The 26,660-nt window shown below is 36.9% G+C and overlaps 1 protein-coding gene across 1 annotated transcript in view; it reads left to right on the forward strand.

Annotated features, from left to right (window-relative positions):
- FMN2 (formin 2) overlaps positions 1 to 26,660 on the forward strand; it is a 160,473-nt gene that overhangs the window by 46,801 nt on the left and 87,012 nt on the right. Inside the window, exons 5-7 of the mRNA XM_086626096.1 lie at positions 6,559 to 8,318; positions 9,331 to 9,475; positions 22,020 to 22,107. Coding sequence (XP_086482222.1) covers positions 6,559 to 8,318; positions 9,331 to 9,475; positions 22,020 to 22,107 — 1,993 coding nt within the window. The remainder of the gene's footprint in view (positions 1 to 6,558; positions 8,319 to 9,330; positions 9,476 to 22,019; positions 22,108 to 26,660) is intronic.

Consider the following 26,660-nt stretch of genomic DNA (forward strand, 5'->3'; position numbering starts at 1 on the left):
CCATATGAAATTCCTCTCACCTTTTGGAAAGAAGTGAAAACAAAGAGTTTTTGTATATGCAGCGGTACCATATTGTATTTGGATTACATAGGATATGTTAGGCACTACAGTATTTAACTACCTTCTACACTTTTTAAAAAATAATTCCACAGAAATTGAAGATAACAGATGAAGAAATCATATTAAATTCAAGAGAGCAGCATGAAAAAGTGTGTATATATAATGTTTGTGTTGTGCAGGTGTGTATATACGCACATGTACATACGCATGTTTCATAAAATGTGTCTCCAAAGAATATCTGGTCACTGAAAGAAAATTTATTCTTGTAACATTTCTAGCAGGACAGACTTATCACATTTGTCAATTTGGCTTAACCTATTTGAGAGACTTTATCCAGTCAAAAGGGAGCCATTCTAAAGATTAAATTCTTTTATTTCTCTTAGCATTAAAGATCAGGTGCTACTTTACAGTAGTGTAGATCATGAGAATTTCCACGTAACCCTGTGTGTGTAAGAGAGATAAATTCTTTTCCTAACAAAAATGAATATTTCTTTGACTTAGAAATGTCCCAAATTATTAAAAAAAAAAAAGGAAAAAAAAAACCAAACAAAACCAAAACCATAGCATATTGTCGTATTTGAATGAGTACTTAAAAGTAAAGCTGAGAAGAATTTCTACTGAATTTCTACTCTTTGTATACAAAATAGACTAACAGATTTAACTTCTGCTTACAATCAGATCAAAAGGTAGTTATGATTAGGTATCTGATTTTTAATTTTTTTTTAAATAAAACAGGTCTAAAACTTTCTAGGTAATCAGGTTGAAAAATGCTATTTGTGCAGGCTAAAAGTAATGTTATGTAAGACAGTAGTAATTATATTTGACTGCTGTGTAGCTTCTAGGGTGGTCAGTGGCTCTATGAGATTTTATTTTATCTTGTCGTGTCTGCAGACTACAAAAATTCTTTTGGGGTTCCTATTGCAGCAGAACTTACTGATAACCTAAGGTTATATTTCAGCTCAGTTAAGAGTCTTACGACTTATAGAGAGAAAACTCTTTCAACCTTTGATGCGTTTCAGGTTGGTTTTTGTTATTTACTAAAATGGGAACTGTAAAGAACTGGGATCTTATCCTCTGAAATGCATTTAGCCCAGCTATAAGGAATTCAAATTTTTCAGGAGCAGAAACTTCAAGAAAATGAATCTCAACAAAAGTGTTTTCTTCTGACTTCCAGCTTCAGAAGTTGACATTTGTAATACATGCACTTTTCTTCAAAGGTCAATGCTTCCTGCTGATCCTCTGTTTGTTAATTTGAACTGTTTGATTTCCGATAATTATTAATTTCTGCATGTAATGTGTCTTTTTATCTTTGTCACCTGTGATAGATTATGACAAAACCTCTTGGTTGATTAGATGTGCCCTAACGCCTTAGCTTAGGAGGAGCTAAATAGTCCAATGCCAGCACAGTGCAGACTGGTGTAATCCATCTGTTGCGGAGTGTCACTGTGTGGGAGCTTAGCTGACGTCCACCAAATAAAGTTTATCACTTCAGACAGGGCAGTGCATTACACTGTTTCTATTCCAAGGCTTGCTTGTTCAGTGCTATCTTGGGCAGCTGTGCATCATGTTTCCTTGTGGTTGCAGGAAGAAACATGGAGCGTGGCTTAAACTATTATGAAAATGTATTTTCTTTGTCCCCATTCATGCACCTTCAGTGTAATAAAAGCTTCTCACAAAGATTTGATCTCATAATCTGTGGAGGAAACTGGTATCCAATACTACTTCTACTCCTTCAGCAGTTGTCCATGATGCCATCGGCAAGTATGCCAGCTTTTGACTCAACTTCTACTACTGTAAAACTAAAATGATGCAATGAGCTCTGAGGATTAAGTGAAATGTGAGAATTAATTAGATGGATGCTATTTTGTTTGAATGCAAATCAAGCGTCCATTAGCACTTCTCGTGTGACAATTGCTGTACAACTGAAAATGCCTGCTAAAATGTTGTGTCTCATTTTCTTAAGGTTGATCTGCAGTTGCAAGAAGCAGCTTTGAAAATGAGACAGCTTTAAAAAGAGAAACCTGAATAGAGATCATATTTCTCTGAATTAAATTATCAGTGTCACTACTTTGTGCCATTCGGTGAGCGTGCGCACGCAAAAATTTTTCACTTCGCATAGAAAAGAGACACTTATTAACAAAGCAGGTAGAAAGACCATCCTTCCAAGATGTTGACTTATTGGAAGACCTAAGGGGTCTTTTATTTTGCCATCTTAGTCCTGTTTAACTGTATGCTTCTATTTCCTGAGTGTGCTTGCAGTCAGGTAGCAGCATAGCCTCTGATGTAGATGTACATGAATTCTGATGTAGAGAAACTAAACAGTTAATGTTTTGGAAAAAAAAAAAAGTAGTATTATCCTATCATCTAAATATGAATTTCACTCAGGGAGGAAATTCCATGACACTGACAAATTGCTGAAAATTATCTAACTGCTGATGCAGCTTGTTGGCTTGTAGTAGTATAAGGCATTAACTTCTAAAACGAAGCTGTAATGTGTTTTTATTTTTCAAATATTCCAAAATTGCCATCAAGAATTGCCATTATGTTTATTTTCAGAAGAAAAAAAAGACACCTTTTGGCTGTTCATAAAATATATAATGTAATTTGAGATAAATAGATATATATGTCTATATTACATATTTATCTATATGTGTGTAGACTAGGGCTAAATTTCACAGATGTGTGGTGTTTTTTCTGCCTGGAAATTTAGTTATAGAAAGGTCTGTAGATTACAGTTACTCATATGAGAAACTAGAATGTCAGACTCAGTAGAGAAGGTAGATGCAATCTGAGCTTTTACATGTTTGAAGATCCTGGGTGTGTTCTATCTATATAGATCAGCTTTACGCTGGACATCTGATGTGCACATGTGGAAAACATGACAAGATTGGAATGAATTGGATGCAATGTACAGGCTTTTGGTACATGTGCAGATCTAAGTGTGCAACCTATATAGAGTAAAGCCAGTATTCCCAGAGCAGTCGGATCCTGTACACACAGGTGCCTATCAGGGCAACACAAACACAGTCAGTCCAGCAGTCCCGAAGTGAGCATCCAACTCATTGCAGATGGAATATGTACAACCTGTTTGAGAAATGCTAGGTACCATTCTATAGCCATACACCCCTGAAATTTCTTTTCCTGCTCACATCTTTCACACTCAAGTCATCTGGATAAAGCAAGGCTTAAGCTTCCACCTTTCTTTCTTTCTTTACAGAAAGAAGACTGTTCCACAGTACCTGGGTCCTGGGTAAGAACTCTAGGCAAGACAGAGTTCCCTGATATCTCTTTTAAACCCCGTAGGTTTCTACTGTGGAATTGTCCTTTGGATTAAAAATTAACTTTCTTTTCATTATGTGTAATTTTTTTTTTTATCTGGGTCTTCTGGTTCTTGTCAACAGCTTTTGACCATCTAATACATGTGTGAAAAATTAAGCCCTCCCTTCCTTATTCTTTTAAGAAAGCTGTCTAATTTTCATTTCTGGTTGGACTTGTATTTTAAATTTCCTTCCTTGTTGAGGATAGTGAAAACTTGCTGTGGCTTATGTTTGTTTGATACAGTCCTTTCTGATGTAGAGGAAGACTTTAAACTTCTTGCTAGGGGAAAGGCAGAAATCTAATTAAACTAATCTGAGGGCATTTTACAAGTCAAAATGAAAAATACACCTATTTATCTAAAATAATTACTGAAGCATATAAATACTGAAGCTTTGGTTTGGGTTTTTTTTGTTTGTTTATTTGGTTTAAAAAAAATAATTTAAAGTATGTAATTTCCTCTGGATAAATATCTCTACATTCAGAGCAAAGTCGTCTTTGTTCATAATGTGCTGTTTCTGTGAAAACCTTGATATATTGGCGATTCTTAGGTAATAACACAATAGCAGATCACCAGATGGTTTGAAATGCCATGTCTCAAGGACAGCACAAAAATTGTTTCTCAGGGCATGAGGTAAAAAGTCACTTTAATTCATGAATACATTTTTGTTTCTTGTCTGAATTGCTTAGTCATCTCACTTGATTGCCCATTTTTTTAAAACTTTAAAAAAATACTTCTCTTGAGAGAAATTCCGTGGTCTGCAGGGTAAATGGTCTTGTAAAACAGTGAATTCTAGTTTTTTCCTGTAGTTCAGATAGAATTTCGGGATTCAAGATTTGTCTCTTTTTCTTGTGAAAAGTTGAATCCAGTCTCCTGAGTAAAAAAGATTTTAAAACAGTGAACTGTTGAGATCAGCCATCTGTAAGGCAAATCTCTTCAGAACCATTTAATATTGTGTGTCTAATCCTGTTGGCTTCAGTTTGTTTGTGGCAGGGATGAATTTTCCAGCTCAGATAGAATTGGGAAGCTGTATCTGTCATGAAACTCTTGGTGGAGCATTCTTACAGTGTAATATGGGAGTTTAGGAGAGTTACAATCTGGGGAAACTGGATTTGTTCCCAAATAACTGAAAACTGGTGTGTGGCCTTAATAATCCCAGGAACACATTTCCTTTGATAATGTTCCCTTTTGAAGAACTGATAGGCCTTATTATTGTATTTGCAGGTGACTGTAGGGGGATATGAGCAGATGAAACAAAGGGGTGATAGAATATTCTCTTTCTCTTTTATAATGAAGTTTTCAACAAAACTGTTCCTACTCCAAAGTATTGAGTTATTAAAGGAAACTAAGTGGATTGAAGCACCATCAGTAATCTGTAAGGGAAATGTCTTTTTTCAGCTTTTTTTCCTTGTTATAATACTGTTGGTTAACATGTCTGCTGTGTTCACTCCTTCGCTATCCATTGAAAAACTTTTTTGATGTTCCTTTCTCTGTTCTACGTTTTTCTTCAAAGTTTGGTACGGAGACCTAGTTGTAATTCACAACTTTTGGTTCAAACTGCCATCCCAAAAAGTTCAGACAATCTAGGGGATTGTTAAGTTTTGACAAAGGTGCTTCAAAATCAAACAATATTTAGTGGAAGTGTAGTAGATGCTGGTTTACTTCTGGGATTGCTTTAGGATAGCTGAGAAACTAAGATAAACACAAAATTGAAATCTTATGTTTGAAAACCAATTCTGTGCAGAAAGTTTTTTTAAGTATTAATGAACAAATATTTTATTAATAGTCTCCAGCTGGAAGTTACAACTTCATTTTCCAGAAAAGAAAAATGACTTTTAAGTTTCATGTATCAAAGGATGAGATGAAAAACATCATCTTCCTGAAACAAATCAAGACAATTAGTATATCAGGTATTGTATGTTTGTGTGTAGGCTTCTTTGCAAGACCTGTAGTATCTGAATATTTGAAAGATTTTCTATGAAATAAGCCTACAGTCTCATCCATGAAGCTTACGATTTTATAGAAGGGAGCAAAACAGTGCTAAATAACTGTTTTACTGTAACCACTTGGGAAACCTGTTGCATGACGGTTTTCGTTCAGCTAAATGCTTGAAGTGCTGACCAATATTCCAAATTTAAAGGAAAAAAAAAAAAGTAGTAAAAAGTAAATGCATGCAACTAGAAAATAGTAAGTTCTTTATTAAAAGATTTGGTGTTATAAAATCGTGTCTGTTCTATCTCCTGTTAAACTTTACTGAATAAGCACAAATGGCTGGTTTTTGACTAGGTTGCTTCTTTTGGTATCTTTTGACAAAAGCGCATACCCATTAAATTTAATACAGTTTATTACTGGTATTTATTTAAAAATGTAGGAATTACTGTGCCATCAATGGTGGTTCTACTCAGTCTACAGCAGGCAGGATCAGATGCTTCAGAGAAAGATATAAAAAATGTGGAAACTGTCAAACACAGAATAACCATTCCAGATAGGAAGCTTTTCTAACGTTACTCACAGTCTGTCACTTGGCAGAGGAGTTTCAAATTTTGGGTGGGAGGAAAATTCTCTCTTAGTTTTGTCTTATTTCTTTTCCTTCCCAAGCATACTGTCTGGAGAAAAGCAGAATTACTCTGTTCTGAGATTAGCTGTTTTTGGAAAGTGCACGTTTGTTATGTTCTGCATTCCTAATCTGTATCGTATCATGAAGGTGTGTATTGAAACCCAGCGGTCGTTAGTCTGTTGAGTCTTTTATGCAGAGTGCATCCCTTTGAAGAAACACTTAACACGTTTGCAGCTAACAGAACTAAAGTAGTGCAGCGCCCTTCCCACCACCATGTCTGCGTATCCATGCGTACGCAAACACTTGCTCAGTGATTGGTTACTTTCTTGATCAGGGTATGTGGCGGGAGGGAGGAGCTGCTGCTGAGTTTTGGTTTTGCCAGATATAATCACAGTCTAAAGCGTGCTCATACTGAAGAAAGCAGTTTCATACTGAAGCAAGTCATTTTCCTATGCTATCTTCTTCCACTGTGAGATGCAGCTAGCTAAAATGGTACCTCTATTTTTAAAGGCTTGTCATTACTGATTTATTTCTGAACCTCTGGAATACCAATATTCTTGATCTAAACTAAATTTTTTTGTATAGTGATGAATATTCTCTGCTTATTATTTGTTTTCTTTCAAAGGATGATTTTGAGGTGAAACCTGAGGAGCGTGCCAGTGTTATCCAGCAGCTTGAGCAAACTATTGAGGATCTGAGGACCAAAATTGCAGAGCTAGAGAAACAGTTCCCTGCTGCAGAGGTACAGACTGCTGGGAGGGAGCAGAAAAATGAGCACATGCATGCAGTCTGTGGGGAACTCAGCAGTGTGACTCTTCGAACGAATGGAAGGGAGACTGTACCCAGGACTGTGTCACAAGCAAGATCTGTACAAACGTCACCAACAGAGGATTATTTACCACACACAATGCCTTCAGCCAATGCACTGCCACAGCCACCCCCACCACCGCACTTAGAAGGGGGCAAAAGTGAAGAGCCAAGTCAGAAACTACCAGCTTTAGAACTACAGCCCATGTTTTGTTCTGAAATCTCCTTAATTCTGTCACCGAAGCTAATCTCAGTGCCGCTGGATTCAAGCCAATCAGTACAGAGTACACCACAGTCATCTCTTCCAGGACCCAAAGTTAATTTGTCTGGTGCATTTGAAGGAGAGACTGAAATGCCAGCTTTCCATCAACCTCTAAGTACTTCAGATGTGACTTGTGAACATCCTCCTTCTTTGCCCCTGGAGCCAACATGTAGCATTCCCTCATCACTACCGGCCACTGAACCTGCTGCTTCCCTGTCTGGATCACATGGCCCTTCCCTTGCCACTTCCATGTCCATGGCAGGACTACCTCCCCCACCACTCCTGCCTGGCTCAGGACTCTCTCCTTCTGCTGGCTCAGCAGTGCCACACCTGGACCACTCTTTGCCTGGCATGCCACCACCCCCTCCTCCTCCTCCACCTTTGTCAAGTGGGGAGATACTGATACTGCCTCCAGCCCCTTCTATCCCATCTGCTGGAGTCCCACCACCACCTCTACCACCGCCTTTGCCTGGAGCAGGAGTCCCACTCCCTCTGTCCAGTTTGGGCATCCCACCTCCACCACCACCACCACCTTTACCTGGGGCTAGTGTCCTTCCCCCACCTCCTCCTCTTCCTGGCCTGGGAATGCCACCTCCAGCACCACCTCTGCCTGTAGCAGGGCTGCCACCACCTCCCCCACCTCTACCTGGAGTCGGCATTCCACCCCCTCCTCCTCCACCTCCGCCACCACCTCTGCCTGGTGCAGGTGTCCCCCCTCCACCTCCGCCACCACCTCTGCCTGGTGCAGGTGTCCCCCCTCCACCTCCGCCACCACCTCTGCCTGGTGCTGGTGTCCCCCCTCCACCTCCGCCACCACCTCTGCCTGGTGCTGGTGTCCCCCCTCCACCTCCGCCACCACCTCTGCCTGGTGCTGGTGTCCCCCCTCCACCTCCGCCACCACCTCTGCCTGGTGCTGGTGTCCCCCCTCCACCTCCGCCACCACCTCTGCCTGGTGCTGGTGTCCCCCCTCCACCTCCGCCACCACCTCTGCCTGGTGCTGGTGTCCCCCCTCCACCTCTGCCACCACCTCTGCCTGGTGCTGGTGTCCCTCCACCACCCCCTCCTTTGCCTGGGTTGGGGATGCCACCTCCAGCCCCACCACCTTTGCCTGGGCAAGCACCGCCCCTTCCAGCACCAGGCCAGGGCAGCACCTACCCAGCAGTCCCACAGGTCTCTGGGTTTCTTCCTCCTCCATTGCCGTCTGGTTTATTTGCAATGGGGATGAACCAGGAGAAAGGGAGCAGGAAACATGTGATAGAGCCTTCTCGGCCAATGAAGCCTCTTTACTGGACAAGAATTCAGCTCCACAGTAAAAGGTAAGTAGTAGAGTTGCAAAGAGAGTGATGTTTTCGCTTTATGATTGTCCTGATAGTGTCATATGTTATGAGCAAAAGTCTTTATTTACTGCTAGGCAGGTCTTTGAGAGAACCTCAGTGCAAACACAATTTTATTTATAGTTGTATATGTAAACAGAGTGTCCATTTCATTTAAAGTACCCAAACTCTGAATGACATTGTTTGCACACGAAAGCTCTTTGAGGGTAGTGTTTTCAGCTGTGTTTTGGGGTTACATACCACGAGTTGATCAGAGATCCAGGGGTGACTGTGTGCCACTAAGCATTCTGTGAGATGGTTTTTAAAATGTCGTATTTGTGCTTCGCCTCAGCTTTCAAGATAGTGTTGGTCTCTCTCTGGAGCACCTTGCAAGTTTTGGTAGTGTCTTCCCTTTATGAATGTGTGGTGAACGCATTTTATCCTCGTCTTTCCTTTCTTCAGTGACTTAGAAATCCTTGGGTTTTTTTTTCCACCTTGTGCTATTCTGGTAGCCCTTACTTTGATGTGACTTTGATATAATAGGTTTTGGTTGTTGATGCTTTTTGTTTGTAAAATATCATTTTTGGTCATGAAAAGAAGTTTCCTTGTTAATCTTTTCTTTATGTCTCGGGGTACTGATTGTCAGACTCTTCTGCTGTTATTTAATAAGCTTCTTTCTTTTCAAGTTCTAGCCACTGTCGCACAGGCGATCTGCAGATAACTGTCTATTTCTACTTCTCTTTGTGTCCATGTCTGTATGTTTTATAGCCTATATACAGCCTATTTACATTCCTATGTATGTAAAGTGGGTGAATATAAATGAGCCTGACCATTATTGTGCGTGAACAAAGCAAACAAAGTAGTATTGGGGAGAATCAACAGTACATCTTTCCAAAACACTGCTAGTAGAAGTTAGGCAACAACTTTTACATTGCTGCTATTTTTTCTTCATTCCTCCATTTATGACCTTATTTAGTTTGACATTGCCCTACATAGGTCTTTTGCTTAACTTTAGAGATTCTAGTGCTTCACTTGTGTGGGAAAAAATTGAAGAGCCTTCCATTGATTATCATGAGTTTGAAGAACTGTTTTCTAAAACAGCTGTTAAAGAGAGGAAGAAACCCATTTCGGACACCATTACAAAAACAAAGACTAAACAAGTGAGTACTCATTTCATTTCAGATCTTTCCTAGGCTGGTTTTTACATAAAGACAGATTTTTGCATGCAGCTGAGATGAATTTTGCCTGGTGTGAAATTGTTACTATAGGTATCTACACTATGTAGAAATATAAGAAAAAAGAGAGAATGTAGGATGAGTTTCAAAGATATGTGTATTAAAGACTGAAGATTTTTTTTTATAGATTACTTTTCAAGTATATATTGTCTTTTTAAAAAAATTGCTTTATCCACTTAAAAATTAAAAAAAAACCTAAAATAATTAGATACACATATGATGCTTTGAAATTGACTGCACATGTGCAATGAGTGGTATATAAATTATTCTGATTAATTTTATAAATTAAATAGTTGCATATGAATTACCATGGCTTCAGAGGAAAATTATGTTTAAGAACCTAAGTCTTAATGTTACACCAATCATGACAGTTCTAGGTTTGTGTTGTGTTTTTATATAAATATCAAGTTTATGCATACAATAAACGACAAGCACAATTGGGAAAATCCAACAATAATCAAGCTGGTTTCTTGAAATGGAATGATGTACAATAAAAAATAGAAAGCATATTTTAAATGTAGAAGTTTTAAACCCTGGAGTAAGATAATAGAATCTGAATATTCACATGACTAGGAGAGCTATAATCTTGGTATCTGTGAAAATTGAATTGTGGTGGTATGACAATTAATTTGCAATTGAACTTTGAGTCTGTAGAGGAGAACGTTCTTATGTAGAATCCTAAACAGCAGTTAAAATTGTTTTATCTCTTCTTCACATTCCTGTACTTGGTTCAAGACTAGGCTTGTTCTTTCCATCATCTTTTCACATACAGGTTAGCGCTATGCAAGATTTTTTTCCACATTGGATGTACAGTGAGACTCTTCAAAATCTCCATGCAGTAGGTCTTATGTTTGAATATGACCTCTCCACTTAGTAGTTCTGGAGGTCTTGCCCCCACAGACACACTTTGGTCAGCAATATAAACGTGCAGGCACTCTTTACTGTGCTGGCAACCTGCTGCAGGCAACAGAACTGGTAGTGAAGGTGTACTGGTTTCAGCTGGGATAGAGTTAGTTTTCTGCTTAGTAGCTAGAATAGCACTGTGTTTTGGCTTTGGTATGGGATTTGGTATGAGAAGAATGTTGATAACATACTGATGTTTATAGCTGTAGCTAAGATATCAAGGACTTTTCAGCTTCCCCTGTTTTGCCACTGTGCAGGTGCACAACAGGCTGGGAGGGAGCATGGCTGGAGCAAAGGACCCACAGCTCCTATTTTAGGATCTGAGTTTAAGTTTAGGATTGAGGCCCGAATTAGCCAATGGAATATCGTGCGACATCATGCCCAGTAAATTGATGAAGTGGAAGTGGTCTTTCTTTGGATTTCTCTTCGGAATAATCACTCTTGCAGGATGGTGGGTTTGGAACTTCTCTGTTTCAGGATCGTTTGCTGGGATGGGACGGTCGTTGTTCACCAGGTGGTGAGCAATTGCACTGTGCATCACTTGTTTGTATATATTAATTTTATATATTATTATAATTTTAATTATTTATTTTATAATTATTACTTTTAATTTTTTTTTTCAATTAGTAAATTGTTGTTATTTCAACCCATGAGTCTCCTTCCCTTTTTTTTCTTTGATTCTCTTCCTCATCCCTCAGGGGTGAGGGAGGGTGAGTGAGTGGCTGCATGGTGTTTAGTTGCCAGCCAGGTTAAACCACGACAGAAGGTAGGATGATTATCCCAAGGTGTTGAATAGAACCTTTATCTGGAAGGATAACGACACTTGTGTGGCTGTTTGTCGCATACCTGTGTGCTGTGCTAGGCAGTACTAACTGGGTTGTGAGGAAAAGTAACAGTGCTGCTGCTACCTTGCTGTCCTGCAATAAATCTTCAAAGTGCAAGACCTTTGCTCTCTTCTTCCCTCCTTCCAGAAAAAGCCTTTTTTAGTGGTTATTCTTAACTAAATTAGCATGGTAGCTCTTTAAGTAAAAAAAGGAGTGCAAGGGTATACCTCGTCAATAAATACATAAAATATGGAGAAAACCAAATGAAAATGGCTGTTCTTAACTTCTTTGAAAAGAACAAGTTGTTTATGACAGAAATTTCCATGCAGATGTTTAAGGCAATTTAAGTAGGTGCCATCATCTAGAACTTACATTCTCGTGGACCATCTAAGTTGACAGAACAGAATCTCCTGATTCTTTCTCTTGCTTTGGTGATCAAATGAATGTACTGCTCTCCAAAAGAGAGAGAAATTATTTAATGAAGAAGTCTGATTTGTTGAACTGTAACATCTGGGGGGAAAAGATCAACCAAACAGATAATTGCAAGTTTCATTAGAACTACAATCAGAGCTATCATTTATTGCAGATGTCAAAGTTAAATGCTCATGCGTGCAAATCCAGTCTGGGCTTTTCATAGTATTGACATGAGACACCTGAAGTAGAAGAGCTTCACAAATATATTATACATAAGTCTTCTCAGCAGTTTGGAATGCAGGCCTTCATTTTTTAAATTCTCTTCATTTATACCACAGTAAACACTTGGATAATGAAGTCCATTCATGTTTAGCAGAAGAAACAGTTATTTGAGGAAAGCATGGCTGTAATTCCACAAGTATGTTTTTATAGGAAGCACCAAGTGCTGTTTAAGTGGTTACTGACTTACATGGCTTCTGTGATAGTTATGGGTGTTGTAAAGATCTTACAAATGGTGTTTCTGTAGTGATTTTTACAGGGACGTGTTATGCAAAGCAGATGTGTTTTGTCACCTGTTGAGCTACAGAGGAGCATTGTACAGAACAGAACCAGGACCCGCAAAGCTCACTCTGCCGCTTTCCAGAAATGCGCTAGTCCGGCAATTGGTTTTACTCCTTGCATGATGTGCGGGTGTGCTGAGCGGATGTGTTGCTTAGCTGGATTGGATGTAGAATACACTGGAAATAGTAGTCAGGAAAAAATGCCCAGACAACTTTCAAGTGCATAAAATATTTCATACTCTACGTAAACATATGATTTTAATAAAACAAATGTTTTTATTGTAAACTGAAATAAAAATCTATTTACAGAGGAGGCCACGTGGCGGGGGGTGTGGAATTCTAGCTAATCTGAAGAAAGATTTGATAGTTTGAGGAGGTTTCAGTGGGTGAAAGATTAAGGTGTTCTGCATTCAGAGCTTTTTAATGCTATGTGCCATAGAGTATTTGCATATGTTTATTTGTCTATGTATATAGAAATGCATAATACAATTATTTCTAAATGGTGACCTCTTTTTAAGTGGTTAAATTGTCTATATTGTTGTGGGTTGTTTTGGGGTTTTTTTGAGCTAACGATTTAGTTAATTCCACTCTATGCAAGTATTGGTTCTAATTTTTTTTTCCTTGGCGTGATCATTTGCAAATAACTTAATACAGTATAAGTCAATAATGTTTTAAAAAGATCAGTATTACATCTAGCACCGAATGAAGGCCACATTAAGATCCATTCCAGAACTTTAAAGAAAGAGAAAAAAATGAAGTGTTAATACTTATTTTATTCTTACTGTCTCTCATTTGGTGCTATGGCAAAAGCTGTGATTTATTTCACTCTGTTAATACGTATATGTCAAATTCTCAGCTGCTGTAAATGTGTGCAGGCTCACTCAATGAGAATGCCTACTAAATCTTCAAAGAAAGTCCTTTATGGGCTATATTATAGGTGGGGCTGCCATTGGTACCTATGAAAGTGGTCTGGCTTTCATTAGAAGTCCCTGTTGTTATAACTTTGCCAAAATTTAGGTCTTTAGGCTGCAAGTTTTGTTGGGTTGGATCCAGACACACACCCTCACCCCCACATTGGGTGTCTCCTTCATTTTGTCACTGTTAAGAAATAAAACAAAGTCTGGTTTTGCTCATATCCACATAGTTTCATAGACTTGAAATATGGAAAAATTTTATCAGATACATGTCTTGTTAGTTGTGTAAAGGGTTTCTTAAATTTTGCCACTCTACAAGCTATATCTCAGTTCCTGTTGCTCAGGGTAGACTTCAGGTATAATTCTGAAGATTTTTTTCCTAACCTTGTACTGACAGGTTGGAAAACAGGTACCAAAAGGAAACAGGCAAAGGAAGATTAAGATGAGTAACTGGGATGGAAGTGGAGAACTGAGGAAATCTAAGAGGTGGAAATATCGAGCGTAATAGGTCTGATTCTGTGTCACCTCCTATTCTGTCTAAAGTAATTTGTCTCAGAAATATGTTGTGAGCCTGAAGTATTCTTGACCTGGATGTACCTTTCAACAAATGGTGGCTCTCATCAAACCTATGGTGTTTGACCCAAGCAAAGGGTGAAAACTCGCTCTTAGAGTGTCTTGTTCAGCCATGCCATGTAGTTATGATACCAGTTTTGGTTACATGGCTGGTTAGTAATTTTAATAGGACCCTTTCCATAGCTGGCATGGACTGTGTGGAATGAGCACAGTTCATAATGGTTACCTAGGAAATGTAGCTGTTACCTGAGTAAGAAATGTTCTTATCAGTTATTGTAGCACTTAAAAAACCCATGTAATTAGTGAAGCAGGAAGAAAAAGGATGGTCTCATGATTAAGGCCACATAATCAAGAATGACAGTAAATGCAATATTAAAAATGTACTTACGTGATGAACATTGGCCAATGTGCACTGAATGGGTTCAGTGGAAAAATGATACATAATCACAAAATCTTCATATCACTGTCAGCATAATAAATACACAGAAGGGATTGAGCTGATTTGCATAGATTGCTCTCCTAATTTTTGAACAATCACCTTAGAAGCCTTACTGATAATCCTCTAACAGTATTTTTGAAAATAATATACATGTAACTGCAATGAACTTTTCAAGAGCAGACTTAGTGTTTATAATCTATCATGTAAATGAAATAAAAATGTTGAAGATATTCTCATATGGAAAGTCCACTTATAATCTATTGACATCAAGATTTTAATATCCCCTTCCACCCCAGAAAATAAATAATAGGTTACTACAGTTTCATTCTGTTTCAAAAGCCTTAGATGCAAACAAGATGTATCAATAAAACTGTTTAGTTAATGATTTCAGCATTTTTGAATTTTTAAATTCAACACAAAGAAGCTGTAGTAATAGAATACCTCTAGAAATAAAATGCTACATAAAATGAGTATAAATTGGTAAGGTAAATACCATATTGAGTTAATAGGTAAAAACTTATTCATGTTTATTCATTAACAAGGAATGACATAAAGGGCAAAAAAACTTTCTGAAAAGGAGGGTTTATTCCCTCTGCACGCAGTGGAGGCTCTCTCGAGGAGCTTTCTGTATCCACATTTATTGATCTATTACCTGTGTTAATGGCACAATCATTTGCTCCCATTTTATGTACTCTCCAGAGATACAGTTGGGATTCTGCTGCCCCCACAGACAGGAATTTTGGAGGACTTGATTGATACATTGGTTTTGTTTATACAAGCAAATAATTAACAATCTCATTAAGTTATTTATAAAATTAAACAATATTTCACTTATTTGCCTTGTAAGAATAATTTCTGTTATGAGATGCTGTCTGAATGTGATCTGTTTTTACCTCTCATTCTCTTCTTTATATGAATTATTGCATGTTTTGTTATATTATTTGTTTTGTAACTGTATCTGCAAAATTCTTTGTTGCAAACAAAGTTTTACCTGACTGTATCTATATATCAAATATCTGTACCTGTTGAGGCTTCCCAGATTTAATGTCCTCTACTAACCACATGCATTTCTCGTTCTTGTTTCTTTCCTGCTTTCTTTTCTTTGGATCATATATTTGCAAGTTTAAAAACAAACATATGAGCTTGGTATCTGAAAACCTTGCAAACTCACCTTGTGACCTATGAGCTCCATGGATTTCTCTGTTTTGTTCATGTATCCTCACTAGCACTGAAAGGTTCTGCTGATGTAATGCCCTGTTTTAGATGCTGCTGCTTATGGATTCTGTATAGGCAAGAATGTTTCTTAACCAGAGGAGCCGTGTAGAGTGACAACGGCCTCACTGTTTCTCTGTGCTCTGGAAAACCTCTGCAGGGGAAGGTCTTACTGACAGTTGGTTCAAATAAAGAGAAAAATAGGCTTTGGATTGGAGTGAGTGATCTGCAGCTGTTCTGTGAGACTAAAAGCTGGATATCTAAAAAAACATAACCCAGGTCTTGAATCCCAGCAGAAAAATAGCTGCCACCCTGAGCTGTGTGCAATTCTGACTGTACCTGACACTGTCAAGTAGAGGTACCTTAGTCACAGCCATCTTTCCAGGGAGATTAGTGATCTCATATTTCTGTAGTCAGTGGTTCTACACCTTTCAAATAATTTCTGCTCCCTCTCTTCTTGGTGCTTCTGACTTTCTCAGTACAGTGGACATTGTAGTGTCGGATGACATAAAAGGAAGAAGAAAAGAAGAAAATATGGAGATAGCAATACGCATTTCTTCTCTCATCTCTCTGTCTACATTAATATTGCTAAGGAGGCAAGAAGCAACACATTTTAGTACAGTAGTTTTTAAATCTGATCAAGAAAACTCAAATTGCTTCAGAATTAGATGTGCATATGGATTGAACGTGTTTCACCTAGAAATTAGAGTTTAGTGCAATAGTCGTGATGATTTAGTGAAAAAAAAAACAAAAAACAATTAAAGTGTGAATGTGCTTGTCTTTATTACTGTCAGTCCTAACTGACTTACAAATTAAGCAGATTTTTACTGTCAGTATGAAAATCAAGGTTTTAAGATTAAGATGTTTAGTGGTGGGGTTTTTTTTATTATTATTTGTAGAGAAGTATTGAGTTTGCAAATATTTCCTTATGGCTGTAGTTTGTAACTGCATGCTAACTGCAGTACAAACAGCAAGAACAACAAAAAAAAATGGTTACATTAATTTGGAGTAGGTACAGTGAATAATATCATACTTTTGACTGTAACCATCTGTCCTCCTTTAAAAGTGGAAACACTAAAGCTTTTACAGCATGAGTTTTTTTGTTGGTTTTCTTTTTTTTCATTGCTGATATCTCCTACTAGATATCATAGTGAATTCTTACCTTTCTTTGGGAGCTTTTTGGTTTTGGAGAGTTTTTTGTATTCTTTACCTTTTCCTAAGCCCCCTCTTCTTCCATGCCTGTCTCCCTGACTTAATGTGGTAACTTTTTAGAAAATAATTAAGACTTTTCATTTCAAATGTATTTGGACATGCAATATGTTTTACAAGGCTTTGCAAAAAAATGTGTGTAATTGCATGACTAATTTGAGTACCCAGTGACAAGATTGTTCATAGCAGTTGGGCTGATCACCTGCAAAAACCACCTGCTGAGTGCATTGCAGACCATGCATGAAAATTCTGACTTCTAAGAAGAGTTTCTAAGAAAATTTTAGCATTTGGGGGCTTATTTTTTTTTAAGAGTTTTCATTGTAGCATCTGAACACCATGCTTATCTAACTTACTACTGTCTATCTAAATCTAAGTAATCTAAGAATTTTTTCGTCTAAAGTCATACGTGAGGAATATTGACTGGGGTAGCAGTCTCTTTCGAATACTACTATTTAGTGATAAAACAGCATAAAAGGGCATGAGCTGTTTCTCATTCATATTGTTAAAAGATTTATTTATGAAAGTCTGGTAGGATAATAGATAAAATGAGTGAAAAATAAATATTGTGTTTAATCTTTACTCTCAAGCATAAAGTTATAGCATCCACGGCTGCTTAGCTGCACTAATTTGCATAACAGGTCAAGAACTTGCATCTAGAAGTATATCACAAAGGGAATTTTGAAGCTTTCAGTATCTCCTTATAGATTATGAGAATCTTCAGTGGTGAAAGTAACCAGTTAGTTTGCAGAGGAGATTCCAGGTTTTATTAGGGTAGGAGACAGAGAGGTGCTCAAAATTACACTTCGATTGATGTTCTGTGGTAGAAATCGAGTTAAGTTAAATCATTATGTGCCATCAGCACAGATATGCTGTTGGACAACCAGGACTGAGTGTTGGTTTTGGGGTTTGGTTTTCTTTTTTTAAGTATTAAGTAGAAATGTTTGGTCTTTTACCAAAATGACCTCACTACTTGTAGTCCCTGTTTCCACTCTCACAATTGCCATTACTAGCCAGAAGTCACTTCTGGATTTACCTTTAAAAAAAAACCCGCACGAAAGTCCCCACTCATAAGAGCATAATATTATTCTGTTAATTCTGTAAAAAGACAAGAATATACATGTGAAAGATATGATGAGTCCAGTTCTGTGATTGCCAGTATTACATTTGGAATACACTTGAATCCACAGAAAAGATCTGTTGTCACAATGCCTAATGATATGGTGACTGCATTACTGCCCTGGTCCTGGTTCTTAACATCTTGTTTGGAACTCTGGAGTTTCTGCATCCTCTCTGCAACAGTTATACGCTATAGGTCTTTGTACAGTGGAGCTTCCTGCATGCAGCTTTTTGTAACGTACAGTAGTTTTTCTTAACCAGTGATAGCCTTGGGATAATTTTGCTTAATGCTGGAGGTTAAAATCAGAACCAGAGACCTAGAATCATTGCAAAATTCCATGCGTTAACTAAATATTATTCTGGGAAAAGGGAATCTTCGTATTTTTGCTTTGGGGTTCTCATCAAACATGTGTCTTGCATTACCTTAGTGTTAAACAATCAGGAACAAATGTGGCATGTAGTTTGTTTACTGCTTAACAATGAGGAACGCTCGACAATTAGAAAGTTGGTCCTAGACTTCAGGCTGCAGATAATATCTCTAGCTTCCTTTTTATTTATTTTTTTCTAAATTTGTTTAAAGTGGAGTTCCAGAATCCAAACTAAAAAGGAGCTTTGTATTGTGTCTGAGGCTTTAGATCTTGTAGAGATTGGATTTATCAAACTTTTGTTGTTCCTCCTTTAAATGGCGTCACTCGTCTGTAGCCTGTAGGCCCAGACTTTGCAGCTGATTTATTTTACTGTTTTATTTTTAAATGTGGGAATTGCTTTAGGCATTTATGCTAATGTTCATATTTTCTGAATTAGTGTTGTATTGTTACAGCCATTCTATTGGAGGAAACTATAGTATTCATGCAATTGACTGAAATAGGAATGAAATACATGATAGAGATTAGTATAAAACTTGACATAAACCCTACATTTTAAATAAAGCCAGACAAAACTGGTAGCTGCTACATAAACACTTTATCTGTTGCTGTTCTGCACCCATTCACCCGACAGTCATGCTCTTTGGTACTCTTTCGATGTCAATGTGGTTCAGAATTTTGGCAGCAAAGACAACCTGTTATTCAGGGGGACAGTGCTTTCCCCTCCCACCTCTGATCATTGGCAAAACGTGGCACTCGTTAAATAATTATTCTCCTGACCATCAACTCACTTTCAGAAAAAAGCAGCTGCTTTTTCCTGCTAAGTTTCAGACTAGATTCCTTTCAGAGAGATTTAGAGATTTCAGATTTCAGACTTGAGATTTACTAGGTCACTAAATCTGATTCTGTAGCTTTGATGGGAATCATAATCCCTAAGAAATCATGTTCTAGCCTGCATCGTAACAACATAGTTAATTTATTTGGTTCTTTTTTTCTGTAATGTCAGTCCCGTTGCTGTATTTGCAGACTTGATCTCAGTAGCTCTCTCAGCTTTAGATTGCTGGTGGGTGGAAGAAAGTGATTTCACAATTCGAAGCAAGTATAGTAGTATATGGGTGCTGACACCATTGGAAGTGGGAGGGTCCAAAGAACAGACTCCAGCTCATATGTGCTCTTTGGGCCTCTAAGACAACAGCGTAGTTCTGCTCCCTTTGGAAAAGTCAAGTTGTGGACCCTTCCTTTGTCCTAGGTATGTTAACACCTGAATGCCATTGTAACATTATTTTGGGGAAGACCACTTAATAAAGCTATTTTACTCTCTTTTTTCTTCTTTTATTTTGTTTTTACTCCTGGCCAACGTAGTAGTCTGCATCAGTTCTGCTTCTACTTCATTTTTGCAGAATATGAGTGACAAGAGATGCACACAATTAGTCCAGATGAGCTCTTGACACTTCGTGTGACTATTGTTATTTCCTTACAGGACTTTCGGAATGTGATTGCATTCATTTTTTAGTTTACTTTTTTTGCCAGCTTTGGATAGTTTTCCTGTTCAAAATAAAGGCAACAAAGGACTCCCTCTGTATGTTGTTGACAGCAGCAAGCTTAAGTTATTCTGTTATTGTGAGATGTTTTGGACTTAAGCAAAAGTTATAATGGTGGGGGCTGGAATCAACAGTTTCCCTAACATCTTCCATACTGAATTCAGTCTTGCCAGTGTTGTTGGAGCCGAGAGTTTTAAAGAAAAGTTTTTGAACTCTTGTTATGTAACATGTCACATTGTTTCTTTGTCTTGCTCTGCCCTTTCTGGAAATATAGTTTGGTAGTAACACCAGCTGAGGAGTTTCTGTTCTTTTTCAAATTTTGTACCTGCTTTTTTTCTGATAGAATGTAAGATCCTTGTTTGGTTGTTATTAGAGATGTACATTGCAACATAGCTTTTAGAAAGACTTGATCCATATCTTGCTACCTGACATCTATTTTACTATGTAAACCTTTTTTAGCTGCAAAGAAGTAAATAGATAATAGCTTCTTCTTACCACAAGAAAAATCTCATAGTATTTGTCCCAGCTTTATCTCAGATCCAGGCTTAAATGAGATTTATGTTTTGTTTAAAAAACATTTAGAGTTATTACAGCCATTTAGAAGGATAGTGCAGGATATCCTCATTATATTTTTCCGAATTACATTAGTTTTCCCTTTGAATTCAGAAAATCTGACTATCATATCCGATTTCAGTCCATTTCACTTCATTTTTAAGTTCCTAATAATATATTACATGGATTAGAATATTGCACAGTACTTTCTTGCTAATTTCTGACAGGTGACATCAATAGCTATGCCTTGAATTTAGGTCTTTAACCTTATGAATGATAGTTATGACATTTATGTTTCTAGTGTTAAAATGTTCTAATATTAAAATTTTGAGTTCCTGAGCAGAATGCTGTATTGTATCACTCGACTGTAGCTAGTTAGGAATCTATGAGGAAAGGAGGATGAAATAATCTTCATAATGGTCATGGAGGTTTAAGGGGGGGGAGTCATGGGGGGGGAGGGGGGGGGGGGGGAGGGATAATAAAACAATTGACCAGCCAACCACATTCTCAGAAAACCTATACTGCAAGCACTGTGAGTTTCTCAAGTTTCCTTTCCTAAACAGTCTCAGTAGCGTAGTTCTGGGTCAAGTTTTTACTTCTTCTCTTCAGCTATTGGTCAAGCATCAACATACAAACCTGTGTCTAAAAACTTAGGTGAAGCAAAGTTGGGCACAGGGCAAACATCTTGTGGGTACTTTTATGTTTTTTTTTAAGATGTGAACTGGATAATGACATTCTTTACTCTGGCTAAATTAGTTCTACTTTTTCTAATCTCATTTCTACTAATTAATTTCTAAATATTTTTGCCAATGGGGTTGTAGATGATTCGGCACCTCGGTGCTAAGATAGTAACTGTGTAACTTGGAAAAAAAATATGTATATGCTTCCTGACTGTAATGTAAAAGGAACTTGAACTTACAGTTCTAACTATCTGGCTTTTTCTTCAAGTGATTCACAAAAGTTTTCTTCAGTGTAAAACTCAGCAATCTGAGTAGATTATTAACCTCTTTCATCTTTGTAATGGTTGTAGCCCTGCATTGACAAGTACTTCATCTAGAATCACATCGTTTTACACATAAGGGTCTTTTCCTGGCATTACTTGCTTATCATATCAATAATATAAAATTTACAGTAACTTGAATTCAAACAGCTTAGAGCCCTGTGGAAAACAGTCTTTGAATTACTTGTTGCTTTTATGCTTGCAAAGCAAGTATGTGCAAAAGTGTATTTTAAGTATTTAGTTAAAAGCTTATTTTAACTCCTTAAAGCAAGATGTTTTGATGGCTTAATTTATTTTTTTTTGCTTATTTTAAAAACAAAATAGCTTTGAGACCTTTTTTATTCCCTAAAAGTGATCAAAGAAAATCCCAATATGTACATGGTTATTTTGCTTTTTAAATAAGATTCATATTGGCGCCTACTACGTCAAACATTCAAATAAAATACGAATTCTCACATTTTTAGCTTACATCAAAGATGGAAATCATTGTGTGGTTTTGGAAACCAAAGCAATTCCAAGATAGACACAGTTGGAATTTTTTTTATATGACAGCCTGTTTCATACACTCATTAACATCAGTGTGAAGTTGAAAGTGTGCATCCTAATGAAGGACGAAGTCTTCATTTTTATAGTGACTTTTAGGATTAAGATTCAACTAGGTAACATAGTTACTTACACTTGTGATGGATTTATGCAGCAGAAGCAAAGTTAAAAATAATAAAAGTACTCATTTCTAGATGTGTGTATACACTACAAGGTACTATTACTTAAATTTGTCATTAGTAACACAAAATATCTTGTACATTTTCCTGCAGATTAATACTAATAGTTGGGTTTCTTTTGGCAGGTTGTCAAGTTGTTAAGTAACAAAAGATCTCAAGCTGTTGGAATATTAATGTCTAGCCTTCATTTAGACATGAGGGACATTCAGCATGGTAAGTGCATTAAGTATTGTTGATTCTAGCTCAGTTTGCATAATTAATAATCTGGAAATACTAATTTCTATCTTTTGATATGTAAAATAAATTTATAAGAAGCTTTTTTTACACTCTATTTTTCTGAAAATAGCTTGTTCTGGTATTTATTTTCCCCTCTCTAGTAATATATTCCCTTTTCCCGTATAGAAAATAAAACTGTTTGTTTGCAGAATTGCTGTCTATAGTAATTAGCATCAGTGGCCTAAGTAGCACAAAATGCAGACGCTTTGATTTCGTTCTTTCTGAAGAAGAGTGAGTGATGTGTTGTTTATTTTAATTCAGATAGCCTCAGGACATATCCAGAAAAGCAAATTATATAGCATTTAATTGATTTTTCTATATAAAATAGTTCCTATATTTGGGTTAGCACAAACTCTGAAGTTTTTTCATCTTCAACATCATTTGTTTTATGAAGGGAGATCTTTTAGGAGGGTGTAATACTTTTCACATTTATGTTAAGAGACAGTAGTGCAAAAAGGTGAAAAGTGGAATTGCGTTTATATTCAGAGCATCCCTTATGTTTCCCAAAGGCTTTGGATAGATTTGAAGCAGATTGAATTATCCTGTGAAGTGCCAGCCTATCTATTAAATAAATGTGGTTTCAAGTATAACACAGACTTCATAAATCACAAAAACATCTTGTGAACTTCCTAGGCTACATATTTACAGCCATGCATTCAGTGTACGATGATTTGCTTATTTTGTGAAATTATTCATAAATAGAACAAATTTCAGAGTGCTCTGACAGCTAGTGAGTAACTCTTAATCACAGTTTTTAGTTTTTATTAAACTGTTTTGCTGGTTACTAGACTTCCTCAAGCTGAAGCACTTAAGATGGTAGTCATAGAGCAAGGCGCCAGTACTGGCGCCAAGGAGTACTTGGTATTTCCAAAGCTGGCAGATGTAGTTCAGTTAAGTCATAGAGCAAAATCTGAAAACAATGATATGGTCCTTTGCTTCAGTCAAATATTCAACTTGGTTTCAGCTAATAATGAGAACCTTATGAACAAAGGAGTCCGCCTAACATCTGTGTCTGTGGTAAAGCCAACACAAGTTCATTGAAAATTTGCTTGCTTAACATGCAACGCTAACAATAACATGGCATGCATGTCGGTAGTTGAAGGGGTCAAACAGTATTATGCTTAACCTTTATCCTATTACGATATTAAGTACACATGATCATCTAAGAGCTGTGTGCAGATTTTGTATATTCCTCTTTCAATAGCTATTTTCTAAAACCAAAGTCTTTCCAAAGGGGAATTTAGTAGTGCTCTTATTCCCTTGCAGTTCAGAAGCGATTGAACAAACATGAGGGAACTTCTGTCTCATGGGGGAATTTGTGGAATGGTTGGAAGATCCTAGTGTTAAAAATCTTTTTATGTTCTTGGAAAAAAGAAAAAAATAGGTGTGGAAGAAAAGTGGTGAGTGGCGGGAAAGAAATTTGCATGGTGAGGGCAAGGAAAATAGAGGAGAGATCTCACCAAGAAGTGTTTCTGGCATCAGTCACTCCATGCAGAGTTCTCCAAGTGATCTAACCACAGATCCTGTGGAGAAATTATAAAATCCCTAGCCCAAGTGTTTAGCTTCATGTTTATGTATGCACTTTTTTTACTTGCTTGTTAAAAAGTAAGGAGTTTATATATTTTTGAGTTTTATAGCTTACTGGTTTATCTGCTGCAGTTTGGATACGCTAACAAGAAAGTACTATCAAAAATTAAAATAATGTTAAAGAGTGCCTGCATTAGCAAAATAAGCAGTTGATGTATTTATGTCTTAATGTATACAGATTGAAGATGTACGGCAATAACTACAGTGAAAAATGTGATCAGTGTTCTTAGTCCCGGCCCAGGGTTTTAGTGGTGGTCTTGGGTTTTTACCACGTTTGTTGCAGAGTGACATGTACATTTACCTATACCTCATTCAGTATAACACAAGCAATGTTATTTCATAAATGTGAAAGGCAGTCAAATGAAAATTATTTTTTTTCCCACTCTGACAATTTGTGCTACTCGGTAACTTTCTTTATAGGTTTTCTTGTAAATATTCCCTGCATTACATATAAAGCATATCTGTGGGGTGCAATGCAAATTGCAGAATTGTAATTTTTTTTTTTTTTTACTGGCCATAGAAAAGCACCCAGAAGGAGAGAGAAACTTTCAATGTAGTGTGGTATTCGGTCTATTTCTTGGTTTGCATGCTATTGTATTTTATTTTTCTAATGATTTCACAAATTTCAAAGTGTTACAGGAACAGAAGGGAAAACAATTGTACTGGGCATTAATTCACTTAATTAAGTTAGGATTTCAAGTTTTAATTCATATTGTGTTTAACTGAAGAGCCTAAAATAACTTGAAACCTGGACAAATGTTGTATTTGGATTGTTTTGTGTTTTTTTTTTAAGGTACAAAACAATGGTGAAGTATTGTCTGCAGGAAACAGTCCTTGATGAAAGATTGTTTTTGAAACTTGAAAATTAAATTGTTCAATTGTAAATTGAACATTTAGCCGCTCTTTCATGTGATCAGGTGGTATTTAATGGAAGATCTCAGAATATTGTAATATATGCTAAATAACTTTATTTGATGATGATGATGATGATATCTTTCTTAAGCCTTTTTCCTTGTAGAATCGCATTTGTCTGCTCCTGACTTTGAAATGGACTTAGCAAGACAAACTCCCAAACCCTGGCTGCTTTTAAAATGTTTTTACAGTGTGGAAGGAGTAGTTGTAATATGCAGAGCACATTTGTACTGAACTCTAGTACTTCTAATAGTGCTTTGAAGTAGGGTAGGTTGATTTTTTTGTTATTATGTTTTTTGTTTGCTTTTTTTTAGTACATTCCAATTGCTAACAGAACTCCCAGCTATTTTATGCAGTCTAGGCTAGAACTGTAAGAAATGTTGGTCTCTTTAGTCTCAGTGCCATTTCTTTATGTTATTAGTACAAAAATGAGTCCCCTTCTCATGGTTTCCCTGGTTTCACACAAGGTTTTACTGATGCATATTTTTTACAATCATCTATCAACTATGCAAACATTTTATCCAGGCATTTTACTTGCTTTTTTATTTTCACTATACCACAAATATCCTTTATCCAGTATTGTGTTCCCGCTGGAAATATAGCTGCATTTGGCTGCATGATACAGCCAAAGCTTGAGAAATGCCAAACAAGCACTTCATAGATATTTTTTTCTCTATGGCTCAGATTTTCTTCTTGGAGAAAAGACTTTGATTTTAACGTTAGTCTTTTGGATTTTTTTTCCTTAACCTTTCAGAGGTGCAACATGTGCTTGAATTAGAAATCCAACAAGACAGCAGTTAACTGCATATATAATCTATGATGCACAGCCTATACATTAATACATAATTGCATGTTAAGCCTGTGTCTGCGTTGAGGCACCATGTCTCTTAAATAAGATTTCACTTTCTACTGAAGTTGTCTGTCATCATGTGAAATGTAACAACTGTTTGAAATTGGAACTTTGTTGCAGAGACTATGGTCGTAGTACCTTCCCCACCATCCGTATGCTTATAAAGATACAATGTATCTTCTTCTGGGTTTAAGCTTTTATGGCTGCTGACAAGTGCGGTAAAAATAGCAAAAATTTGCTCTGTGTGTGTAAAAATAGAAGGCAAAAATTAAACTGAAGATGTTAGCCAGAAGAAAAACAAATTTTATATTTCATGCTGATAAATATTACATTTACTATGCATTCAGATTTATATCCAATACTGATTTCCAAAATGGAAATCAATCTTCTATTCACCAAAATCATCCTAGTCTAAGCATGCCTTGTAAATGTGGAAAGTAGAAGTCTGGGAACAACAGTGTATGTAATTCTCTGTCTTTTGAAATTATCTGTATTCCTTTGCAGTTCAGTAAGTTTCTCTTAGCAGGGTTTATCATTTCAAGCACTGTGTTACCTCACGCATGGCTGCAATGCTATATTTCCATAAGGTTTTGCATAGCACCTTGTGGTTGCCTTGGCTCTGTTGGAAGTAATTTGCAGAAATCTGCTTCTAAATTTTGGACCACCTTTCTCATATTCTTATTTAGTAAGTTGTTTTCCACCCTCTCTGAGACATTGGTAATCTACAGAATATGTTGGAGCTACCCGTCTCACTCCAATAATTGAGAAAAAGCAAAACAAACAACATAGGGAAGACCAAAGCTCTTTTTATTACAGCCCTCAACACATTCTTGGTCAGTGACACTAGGAAAGGAGTTATATAAAAGAATATAATGTGAAAAATAGTTAAGGAAAGGGCAGGCAGATTCACCTAACAGCTGGTAAAGCCCAGTCTTTTAATCTGGATTTGAGATTATTTTGCTGAAAGTTGTATTTGCAGCAGAGCTTGCTCTGCTAATAGAAGTAAAATTTTAAGCAACAGACATATCTTCTCCCCCAAATTCAAGACAGATTTGCAGGAAGTGTATGTACTTCAAATGTTAGTGGGCAAAATAAGTGTTTATTCTTTAAGATTTGGCTATTTGTGACAAAGGAATATGAG

The sequence above is a fragment of the Tauraco erythrolophus genome, chromosome 2, assembly GCF_009769465.1.
Source record: "Tauraco erythrolophus isolate bTauEry1 chromosome 2, bTauEry1.pri, whole genome shotgun sequence".
NCBI classification, from domain to species: domain Eukaryota; kingdom Metazoa; phylum Chordata; class Aves; order Musophagiformes; family Musophagidae; genus Tauraco; species Tauraco erythrolophus.